Source organism: Dendrobates tinctorius, unplaced genomic scaffold (genome assembly GCF_039654945.1).
Source record: "Dendrobates tinctorius isolate UK_male_01 unplaced genomic scaffold, ASM3965494v1 ptg000057l, whole genome shotgun sequence".
Lineage (NCBI taxonomy): Eukaryota > Metazoa > Chordata > Amphibia > Anura > Dendrobatidae > Dendrobates > Dendrobates tinctorius.
In genome coordinates, this window is record NW_027361725.1 from 7,906,660 (window position 1) to 7,918,471 (window position 11,812).

Consider the following 11,812-nt stretch of genomic DNA (forward strand, 5'->3'; position numbering starts at 1 on the left):
TAAAGGAGAGAGAACAGGAAGTGCAGCCATTTTGGTTGTTACTTTTAGGGCTCAGTCACACAAATGATATTTTCGGGCCAAGTGCTGTCAGTAAAAAAGAAGGCGGACCGCATTTGGCCCAATGTTTTTAAGTGGGGAAAATGCATGGGAGCGATTTTTTTTTCACTGACCAAACAAATCAGCGTGTGAAAAAAAAAAAAAAAATTGCAGCATGCATGATTTTCCTCCGTAAATCAAATGAGTCTCATCCATTCAAGTCTATGGGTGTAGAAAAAAAAAAACAAGATTCCATACAAAGCCACAGTAAAGGATCCAACTTTTATGGATACATTTTATTCTGCAACATAGGAAACTGGAAATTATTAATCGCTGCTGTAAAAAACAGATTGTACACGGATGACAAGTGAGAAAAAAAAAAAATCATCCCAATTTTGTAGATGATAATCTGAACGATTTGTTATACTCTCCTGTGACCCTAGCTTTATACTAGCCCTTGCAGAAACTGGTGATAAACTCTATTTCAGTAAAATAGAAACTAGTAATAAAAACTGTGACTAAGTACCGTATATACTAGAATATAAGCCGAGATTTTCAGCTCATTTTTGGGGGCTGAAAGTCCTCCTCTCGGCTTATATTCGAGTCATATACACCAGGGGGTCGGAGGGGGAGGGGGGGTGTCAGGTCATACTTACCCGTCCTGGCACGGTCTCTGCAGCTTCCTTCAGCAGTCACATGGTACCGCTCATTAAACTCATGAATATGCGCATATTCATGACATTATTGAGCGGTACCACGTGACCGCTGAAGGCAGGGAGATCGCGGAGATGCTGAGGGCTGCAGAGACCGTGCCAGGACAGGCAAGTATAGCGATACTCACCTGTCCGGGGTCCATCACTGCTTGCTGCTGTCTGGCACGTCATCTGTCAGTGACGTTCAGACAGCAGAGGGCGCGGTGACATGGTTAGTGTGTGCCGCGCCCCCTGCAGTCTGAACGTCACGGACAGATGACATGGCAAACAGCAGTGAGCAGCGATGGACCGGGGGACAGGTGAATATCTCAGGTGCCAGCAGTGACACTGGCACCTGGCCCCAGCGACGGAGAGGTATGTCATTTTTTCTATTTTTAAATGCAGCAGCACATGGGGGCATAATCTATGGAGCATCTTATGGGGGCATAATCTATGGAGCATCTTAAGGGGGCAGCATATTGGGGCATAATCTATGGAGCATCTTATGGGGGCAGCATATGGAGCATCTTATGGGGCCTATTCTATGGAACATTTTATGGGGCAGCATATGGGGCATAATCTATGGAACATCTTATGGGGCCATAACCTTTATGCAGCAGCATATGGGGCATATTATTCTATGGAGCATCTTATGGGGCCATTATTAACCTTTGTGCAGCATTATATGGGGCGTATTTTGTATGGAGCATCTTATGGGGCCATCATGAACTGTATGGAGCATTATATGGGGCTCCTGATTCAATATGGATATTCAAAAACATTTAACCTACTGATGTCTCAATTTTACTTTTATTGGTATCTATTTTTATTTTTTAAATTTACCAGTAGCTGCTGCATTTTCCACCCTAGGCTTATACTCAAGTCAATAAGTTCTCCCTGTTTTTGTGGCAAAATTAGGGGGGGGGGGGGGGGGGGTCGGCTTATACTTTTTAATAAAAACAAAAAAAACACCACAACACAACTAAAACCAAATATTTCTATAAGGAGAAAAATTGCCAAATTTTAGCTGTCGCTTTCACAGAGCCATAACTTTTGGAATTGTTCATCCACAGTGTAGACTGGCAACAATGGTAAAGAAGATCACATTGTACATGAGATCAGATGGTGAGGAGCAGGGACCACAAAAAAAAAAAAAAAAGGAATTGATTTTCATGCAATTTCAGAGAACTTTGTGGCATTGGTAAAGGTCACAATGTAGCGGCAGCACCACCAACAGGACAATGACAGTGACTGCATCTCAACAGCAATGAGTGCAGCTTGGTCAGGCAGCAGATATGGGAGAAAACAGACAATCAGATTGTAGCAGCTGATGTCAGGACAAATCCCACCCAATTATTAGTCTTATTTTAATGGGACAAATCTGTCACAAATGTTTATGGATTTTTTTTTTTTAATCTACTACACGTGACTAGGGCTACAAAACCTCATTTACTTGCAGGGGATGCGGGGAGCATTTGTGAATGTGATAAGATTGTTGGGAGTGGCTTTTGCTCATTCTCATTACTTCTTGAATGAATTAATGGGGTCAAAACATCAAGCAAATGTAACAAGATTTCAGACCTGTTCATACATCCAGGATCTAATTGGGATTAAAGAGGGGATTCTGTGCCAATATTCTCACCACATCCAGTGCATCTGTAAGGATTTCTTTTAGATTCCCTTTATTCTACATGAATATTTGTCTGCACAGTGAAGAAAAAAAATCCACAAGGAAAATATGCACCATGAATGTTTTCACGATTTCTGCATGTAAAAGCAGGTGGATTAGTCCCAAGAAATGGTGCAAATTTGCATATAGTTCACATCAAAAATCCCAGCCAGCCTCAGACGTGGGGACACGTGTCATCAGCAGGTATTGTGCACCCCCGATATCCTAATGGTGGCACAGGAGCACAATTCCTGACTGGCAGGCAGCAGTAGACATGACGTGTCTGCCTTACCCCCCAATGTGGATGTGAGTGGACCCAGAATAACCCTTTCTGGCCTAGCCACAAAATCTTCATGAATGGCAGCTTGGTGAGGTGGTACAGAATACTTCTTCATTAACATCTATGGAGAATGTGACAGCTGTCAATTGTTTAATGGGGATCAGCAGACCCCAGCCCTCCTGAGAAGTAAAAGGTCCCATTGGGCATTTATGGCACATCCCTTTCATATAACTTCACAATGTTATGATTCATTCTTTTCAGATGTATCTTACAGATTATTACCTGGCTACATGCACAAAATACACAATATAACCAAGCACTGACAAAATGCAGAATTAGAAAAAAAAACCCTTAGGAGATATAGAAATATAGAGTGTTTATCTGCCGGACAGACATGACACGTGTGCACAGGTCACGCACAGACCACAGATTCCTATAGCCGATCTTCCCTTTCCATGATTACCACCTGGTAAATATAAAGTCTTCATAAAATTCACGCTGTAAATAAATAGTGACTGTGAAGCAGATTGCACTGAGCAGAAGGCGGCCGTACCGCAGACGTCTCCTACAATCTTCCTCGCTGCGGTAAGAGCCCGACAGTCTGATGTGCCCCCCGGCCATAATCTCAGCATGCTCCTGGGGTCTTCTCCACCATCCAGCACACATTTACCATGTTCTTAGCCTTGTGGAGCTGTTCCAGAAATGCCAGAGGATGCGATGACGACATTACTGCCAGATATTCCCTCCGTTTCTACAAGACTGAGGAGAGAGATAAAAAGATCCACCTGTAGGAAACATGATATTTGCACAAAACTTAAGGTAAGTGAACGTTACTAGAACCCAAGTCCTCATTTAGACGTCAGTGAATCAGATGCTTGTTCTCCGGTTTTCACCAATAGAACACGTACCCATTCTAGGCTATGGTGACGATCACACCTTCGTGGTTTATTGGGGACTTTTGAGGATCTAACGACACTAGGACCGTTTTTTGGGCATGTGAAAATTCACTGACGTCTGAATAAGGCCATAGGCCCTATAAAAAGAGAATGAACCAGTCGTGTCTGCAAAAGTGTGGATGTGGACCAGAAGAAGGTATACTTTTTTTTTCTTCCACGCAGATCATTGGTCTTTGTGGAAAGACGCCCTTTTATTGATTTACTTTTTGTTACTCAAATGCATTTATTTCAGGAGACAATTCACTATTGCAATTAAGTTTCCTTAAAATGTGATCACCGTTTGTCTTCCACTGTCATGTAGTATTCCAAGGCCGTCAGACAAGCGCGGCTAATCAAAAGAGGAGCCGCGATTTGCAGGGCAACCGTCCAACAGCAACAGATGCCAACGCAGCTGCCGGACTGGGTACTGCGAATCCATTTGCACCATTTATAAAACTCTTAATCTTCCTTCTTCCAAGCTCCTAAGTTGATTTATAAAATCACCAAGTTCAGGTCAAATCAGTGTAGGAGGAGAAAGAGAAGAGATAAAAACGTGCTGTCTGAGCAAGCTCACTGATGGATCCTCAGTTAACTCATTGTGCAGCCAGCAATAGACAGTGCAGCACAGAGGCTATTGAAATCAAACAGTGCAAAATTTTTAAGGAAACCCAATTGCAAAAATGATTTTTAGCCAAAACTACATGCATTTCAGCTATGCAAACAGGACAAGGATGGGAACAAGATGGTCTCCATTCACTAATGGCGAGCAGAGCTCTTGCACAAAGTATATGAAGAAAAAAATAAAAAACTAAATTGTACAAAGCTCAATATGAATCCACATAGAACGGGAAAATCCTTTATGACATCAGGCAAGAATCATAGCAACGGCGAAGCTCTCAAGGACGTGCGACTCACTTATTTTTTCCTGTAGATTTGTAGAATATGGATGTCTTCGCTGCGATACTCCTCATCGTGTTTCTCAATGGGCACCTCCTCATAGTCAAAATCCATTTTCAGCAGCTGCATAAAGAAACAGGGACTGAATTACCACCCTGCTTAAAGGGCTATTCCAGGAGTGTCCATAACGCAGGTACAGCAATAGTGACAGAAGCTCAGGCCTGACACAGAAATGCGGTGTTTATATCCAACTTGTCCCCCAATTCTGTACTCGCTTTTGCTGCAATTGTGATTATCTTGATCTTCCTAGTTCTTGAAGATAATATCAGACCTGTGGGATTGCCAGAATTATTATGACCCTCAAAAAGCAGCAGCTGATAAAAGATAGAGGACAACACCTAAGGGAACTGTAATGGAAGCTCTTTGTAGGAGGTGAAGACAGGTGATGACTTAATGCCCGGTGAAATGGAGTGGTGGCCGCGCATGTGAACCACACATTGTTTATGGGACTGCGGGGAAAAAGCCACGTGCTGATTTGGCCATCTCCAACAGTCCCGTGGACAATACATGGAGCGGAGCACTACCTGCACAATAGTACTCGCTGGCACTCCACTAATCCCACAAAAGAGGCTCTAAAATGCCGTGATGGAATAGTATGATGACCACAGAGCAGTGCCACATGTGCATTCATGTAACTGCCAAAATTAGCCCAGTTCAATGCTTTAAAGCTACTTGACTTCCGCAGCATTTCACTGGGGCAAAACCCAGCAGTCAGTTACCCACTGTTTAGCAGGTCATACCCTGGTTTTAGTTGGGAATGACTCTTTAATAATAAGCTGTATAACTACTGCTAAGTTCAGCCATTATCTACCTTATTTTTGTGTGTTATTTTCTTTGCTTATATAGCGCCATTAATTCCACAGCGCTGTACAGACATTATCATCACTATATGTCTTTGGAGTGTGGGAGGAAACCGGACTACCCGGAGAAAACCCACGCAAACACGGAGAGAACATACAAACTCCTTGCAGATGTCGTCCTGGGTGAAATATGAACCCAGGACCCCAGCGCTGCTCATAGTTAGGAAAACCATACAGTTTATATTACGGCAGGCCTATGCCTGCACCAATGGTAGATCCCTGCTCTTATATCTACTATGGTAGGTCTGTACCCGCATCCATGGTGGCTCTATGCTCTTATACTATGGTAGGTCTGTACCCGCATCCATGGTGGCTCCATGCTTTTATACTATGGTAGGTCTGTACCCGCATCCATGGTGGCTCTATGCTCATACTATGGTAGGTCTGTACCCGCATCCATGTTCTTATACTATGGTAGGTCTGTACCCGCATCCATGGTGGCTCCATGCTCATACTATGGTAGGTCTGTACCCGCATCCATGGTGGCTCTATGCTCATACTATGTATGGTAGGTCTGTACCCGCATCCATGGTGGCTCTATGCTCATACTATGGTAGGTCTGTACCCGCATCCATACTCTTATACTATGGTAAGTCTGTATCCGCATCCATGGTGGCTCTATGCTCTTATACTATGGTAGATCTGTACCCGCATCCATGGTGGCTCCATGCTCTTATACTATGGTAGGTCTGTACCCGCATCCATGGTGGCTCCATGCTCTTATACTATGGTAGATCTGTACCCGCATTCATGGTGGCTCCATGCTCTTATACTATGGTAGGTCTGTACCCACATCCATGGTGGCTCTATGCTCTTATACTATGGTAGATCTGTACCCGCATCCATGGTGGCTCCATGCTCTTATACTATGGTAGTCTGTACCCGCATTCATGGTGGCTCCATACTTTTACACTATGGTAGGTCTGTACCCGCATCCATGGTGGCTCTATGCTCTTATACTATGGTAGGTCTGTATCCGCATCCATGGTGGCTCCATGCTCTTATACTATGGTAGGTCTGTACCCGCATCCATGGTGGCTCTATGCTCTTATACTATGGTAGATCTGTACCCGCATCCATGGTGGCTCCATGCTCTTATACTATGGTAGGTCTGTACCCGCATCCATGGTGGCTCTACGCTCATACTATGGTAGGTCTGTACCCACATCCATGCTCTTATACTATGGTAGGTCTGTACCCGCATCCATGGTGGCTCCATGCTCTTATACTATGGTAGGTCTGTACCCACATCCATGGTGGCTCCATGCCCTTATACTATGGTAGGTCTGTACCCGCATTCATGGTGGCTCCATGCTCTTATACTATGGTAGGTCTGTACCCGCATCCATGGTGGCTCCATGCTCTTATAGTATGGTAGGTCTGTACCCGCATCCATGGAGGCTCCATGCTCTTATACTATGGTAGGTCTGTACCCGCATCCATGGTGGCTCCATGCTCTTATACTATGGTAGGTCTGTACCCGCATCCATGCTCTTATACTATGGTAGGTCTGTACCCGCATCCATGGTGGCTCCATGCCCTTATACTATGGTAGGTCTGTACCCGCATCCATGGTGGCTCCATGCTCTTATACTATGGTAGGTCTGTACCCGCATCCATGCTCTTATACTATGGTAGGTCTGTACCCGCATCCATGGTGGCTCCATGCCCTTATACTATGGTAGGTCTGTACCCGCATCCATGGTGGCTCCATGCTCTTATACTATGGTAGGTCTGTACCCGCATCCATGGTGGCTCCATGCTCTTATACTATGGTAGGTCTGTACCCGCATCCATGGTGGCTCCATGCTCTTATACTATGGTAGGTCTGTACCCGCATCCATGGTGGCTCCATGCTCTTATACTATGGTAGGTCTGTACCCGCATCCATGGTGGCTCCATGCTCTTATAGTATGGTAGGTCTGTACCCGCATCCATGGTGGCTCCATGCTCTTATACTATGGTAGGTCTGTACCCGCATCCATGCTCTTATACTATGGTAGGTCTGTACCCGCATCCATGGTGGCTCCATGCCCTTATACTATGGTAGGTCTGTACCCGCATCCATGGTGGCTCCATGCTCTTATACTATGGTAGGTCTGTACCCGCATCCATGGTGGCTCCATGCTCTTATAGTATGGTAGGTCTGTACCCGCATCCATGGTGGCTCCATGCCCTTATACTATGGTAGGTCTGTACCCGCATCCATGGTGGCTCCATGCTCTTATACTATGGTAGGTCTGTACCCGCATCCATGGTGGCTCCATGCTCTTATAGTATGGTAGGTCTGTACCCGCATCCATGGTGGCTCCATGCTCTTATACTATGGTAGGTCTGTACCCGCATCCATGCTCATACTATGGTAGGTCTGTACCAGCATCCATGGTGGCTCCATGCTCTTATAGTATGGTAGGTCTGTACCCGCATCCATGGAGGCTCCATGCTCTTATAGTATGGTAGGTCTGTACCCGCATCCATGGTGGCTCCATGCTCTTATACTATGGTAGATCTGTACCCGCATCCATGGTGGCTCCATGCTCTTATACTATGGTAGGTCTGTACCCACATCCATGGTGGCTCTAAGCTCTTATACTATGGTTCGTCTGTATCCGCATCCATGGTGGCTCTAAGCTCTTATACAATGGTAGGTCTGTACCTGCACCCATGGTGGCTCCATGACATTTCTCGATCACTATGTACAGGCCAAAGATAAGTACAAGCCAGTAACCAGCAGCAGAAGTAAATAACTTATGGAAATCATTGTAATTTTTTTACCTCAAAAAATTTCCGTTCTATTTCAGGATTTTTACCGGTAGTTCTCTCCTCGTAACAGCATACAATACACGTCTCGCCACTCGCCAGGTCCCTCAAGGTCTTCAGTAATGGCTGCAAAGACTGGAAGGATTCAAGGGGCAGAAATAGAAAACATCAAAAAAGATAACCTTTAATATAGGACGTCAGAAGAGGGCATGCCTCAGTCAGCAACAGTGTCTAAGACTGAATCTACACACTTTAACCAGTGAGAAAAAGAGTCTTGAGATCTCCCAGTCAGAAAATAAATAATACGTCACAATCAGAGTGTAGGTACTAATATTTCATAGGCCCATGAGAATTAATCAGTGCCAGATTTAACAATGCAACATAAAGTCACCCGAGAATATTGCAAAAGTGTCCTCTGGTCATCATATGCCAAAAAATTGTCAGTGTCCTTCTTTACAGGGCAGGAATTACGGTCCAGTCCCTACAAACATAGCAGTAACCCTGTTGTGCCCCTGCATTTAAGCCGTACCCAAGCGTGTCACTACCACCGAAATTCCGAACCCCCCAATCCTCCCTTCTCACGTGTTTCGTATTGATTCCAAGATTCATCAGGGGAATATGTGAGATAACAGCAGAGGACCCAAAAATGGGGTCTGCACCGCTGGACACACTAAGGTGGACATTTACCCCTGTAACTCTGCCTTGTCAGGAATGGCCCTGCCAATGTTTGGAGCATGATTACTAGAAGACCAGGCGACATCTCACTTTCCTCTGAAATGGGCACTTTTCGATGTTATTTGGGTGACCTAATCTTGCTTTGATAACTTGCAATGTTTTAAACTCTGGGACCTACAGAATATTACTATCTACACTCTATGACATATTAATAGCTACATTTTGCCTAGGAGGTCCCAAGATTTTGCTCACCACTTTATGTCATTAAGCTTATACGTGTGTAATTCAACCTTGTTGTTGTTGATGCATGGTCTCTTACAATGTGGACGAAAGGTTATGTTTTTATTCATTCTTCTGATTATTGGGGCAAGTAAAAAACATTTGAAATATATTGCATTTTATCCTAGTAATATAGGATCCACACACCTCCTCGTAGTAGATGCAGTCAGCCATCAGGATGTAGTCAGGAGAAGGGGAGAAATCCGTAACGTCCTCACCCCTGAAATACAGAAACAGTGTTTTACAAACCTCACTGAGAGTCACCTGGGTCAGCGCCGATTCTGCAGGTCCACAAAAATACAAACCATTTCAATACCTTCGCTTCGCAAGAACCTGTGATGAGAGCAGAGTTGCTTTTAATGTTCATTTTCATCAGATCTTGTAAATCTTCCAGATCTGTCACAGTGACGTCCACTCTGTAAGAGTAAAGGATGGTCAGTGCGATCCATGAAGTGTGGATCCTACCAAGATCTGAGCTGCTGGTCTGTGGATGTCCGTGTGCAGCAGTTATACCTGACCCCAGGCCTTATGTACAGGATGATCTCGCTGCAGGAACGGCTGATCGTATGGGGATTCTCACCCTCCATAACACGACCTTCTGCAATCAGATACCCCACGAGCTCCATTATCCGGGTCTCCTACCCGTTCCTAGTCCCTGCTTAAGCGATGAAATGTCTGACATAGTCCGGTGACTTCTGAGGATAATGACTGGCTGTAGCAGGTCACTTCTAGATGCAGGGACTGGCAGGGAAAGCCTGCCATTTGCAGCACTTCCTGGGACACCTAGCATGGCTACTTCTGTCATGTCAGACCAATTTAATCGGCTTTCATAATTTATGCAACTGGACACTAAAAGAATGATCTCACGTTGGCTTATCAGGCAGACGCCCATACCCAGTCCCCAGCTTCCTCCATGCCATGTGGGCAGAGTGCTCTTGCTTGAGTGACAGTTTGGAACAGTGGCATAGTTTCATTGCTGATCCAAACTGTGTTCCAGAAGCTGCAAGCAGAGGGCGCCATAGCTCTAACATGGAAGGCGTATAGGGACACTGAAGCTTCATTGCAGTGCTCCCCGGCTCTATAGGAAAGGGCTTGTAAGCACTGGGCATGCAACCTCGGCAACGGGCAGTAAACAATAAATTTAGACATCCCTCTATGCTGGAAAATGGTGACGATTTTTCATGAAAAAAATTCACAGTTGCTCGCTTGTACAAGCACTTTGTAATTTTATCCGTTTATAAAGAGGGTTATCCACCCGGCAAAAATTAATGGAGGGCTGCCAACAGAAAATCAGGACCTGAGCCCCAGCCATCAGCAGTGGTTGTCAGCGCCACATAAGAGTATGGACAATTAACCCCTTATCTGCTGCAGTCAATAGTATCGGCAGCATCTAAGGGGTCAGACAGAGAATGGGTGGTCCCTCTGTCACAGCACTAATGCCCCTGCAGCATGACTGGTGTGTGTCAGTGGCATGTGGGGGCTTAATAAAGGTGGGCACCTCAGATCCACCATCTCTGAACCTCTAATAAAAGGGAAGGGGGACACATCTGACATTACTACGCACAGAATTACCAAAGCATAAACTTCTAACATTCGTATCCTACATTAGAATCACTGCTTTGGCTCTCTTAAAAAAAAAATAAACATTAAAATATTGTTTGTTCCCCAAAATTCTACCAACCAAAGCTGTAGATTGTCCATAGGCCGCAGCGCGCCTGTGACTAGGCATGCTGGGGCTTGTAGTGCGCCTGTGACTAGGCATGCTGGGGCTTGTAGTGCGCCTGTGACTAGGCATGCTGGGGCTTGTAGTGCGCCCATGGTCAGTCATACTGGACTTGCAGTGCCCCCATTACTAGGCCTGCTGGGGCTTGTATTTCCCTCCACCAGGTCTGCTGGGGCTTATAGTGCCCCTGTGACTAGGCATGCAGAGGACAGAGCCTGCTGGAAGCTGTGGTGCAGCAGCACACATGAATTATCGCTTCCTGCTGGGGCTGTAGTTCTCTTATCACGGCTCACCCGAGGGTCGCTGCCATGATGCCCACGATGCCGGTGCCCGAGCCCAGCTCCACCGCTGTTTTCCCCGTGAACAGCCCGGGCTCCGCACGTGCCCGCCGCTCCATGAATTTGGAGAGGACGATGGCGGCGTCCCACACCACACAGCCCACATCCCCGGAGCTCAGCTGCCGGATCTCCAGCACTGCCCCATCCCTGCGCTCCAGCTCACGGACAAACACTCCAGACTCCTCCGACATGGCTGGTGAAGAAATCGCGCAAGCGCTTACAACCAGCCCAGGAAATGCTACGGCGCATGCGTGTCACTCAGTAGTTACTTGCGTGCTTTACTTTACGTTTTTGTGCTGCAAACAACCCTAGAAAACAGGTCACTTATTGACCAAGATACTAATTTAAAAAAAAAAAATAAGACACCACACTGAATTTTGGGTGGACAATTCTGCAATTCTTTAATTGTTTTATTATTTAACTTTTAATTGTTATCCCCCTAATAATACTATGCTGGGCTATATACCATGCTGCACCATATACTATGCTGGGCTATATACCATGCTGCACCATATACTATGCTGGGCTAAACACCATGCTGGGCTATATACCATGTGGTGCTGGGCTATATACCGTTCTGGGCTGTATACCAGTGGTGCTGGGCTATA

General features: G+C 45.5%; 1 protein-coding gene across 3 annotated transcripts; it reads right to left on the minus strand.

The window, feature by feature from the left end:
• Nucleotides 1-299: 299 nt before the first annotated feature.
• VCPKMT (valosin containing protein lysine methyltransferase) lies at nucleotides 300-11,459 on the minus strand. 3 transcript variants are annotated; one of them, XM_073577716.1, is made up of 6 exons: nucleotides 11,160-11,459; nucleotides 9,449-9,559; nucleotides 9,291-9,363; nucleotides 8,205-8,324; nucleotides 4,528-4,632; nucleotides 300-3,436 (listed from the first exon to the last, which is right to left on the minus strand). In XM_073577716.1, exons 1-5 carry the CDS (start codon nucleotides 11,393-11,395, stop codon nucleotides 4,528-4,530), a joined length of 645 nt encoding a protein of 214 aa, XP_073433817.1. In that variant the 5' UTR covers nucleotides 11,396-11,459; the 3' UTR covers nucleotides 300-3,436. The 3 variants fall into 3 exon arrangements, with proteins under 3 accessions (XP_073433817.1, XP_073433818.1, XP_073433819.1); XM_073577717.1 differs by having other exon boundaries at nucleotides 300-3,462; XM_073577718.1 differs by lacking the exon at nucleotides 11,160-11,459 and adding an exon at nucleotides 9,657-11,142.
• Nucleotides 11,460-11,812: the final 353 nt, after the last annotated feature.

Excerpts from the sequence above, each read along its gene's own strand:
- VCPKMT (XM_073577716.1), bottom strand. The coding sequence starts at position 11,395 with ATGTCGGAGGAGTCTGGAGTGTTTGTCCGTGAGCTGGAGCGCAGGGAT. Across the intron at positions 9,560-11,159 it reads ATCATGGCAGCGACCCTCGG|AGTGGACGTCACTGTGACAG; the intron begins GTGAGCCGTGAT and ends TTACTCTTACAG. Across the intron at positions 8,325-9,290 it reads ACTGCATCTACTACGAGGAG|TCTTTGCAGCCATTACTGAA; the intron begins GTGTGTGGATCC and ends GAATCCTTCCAG.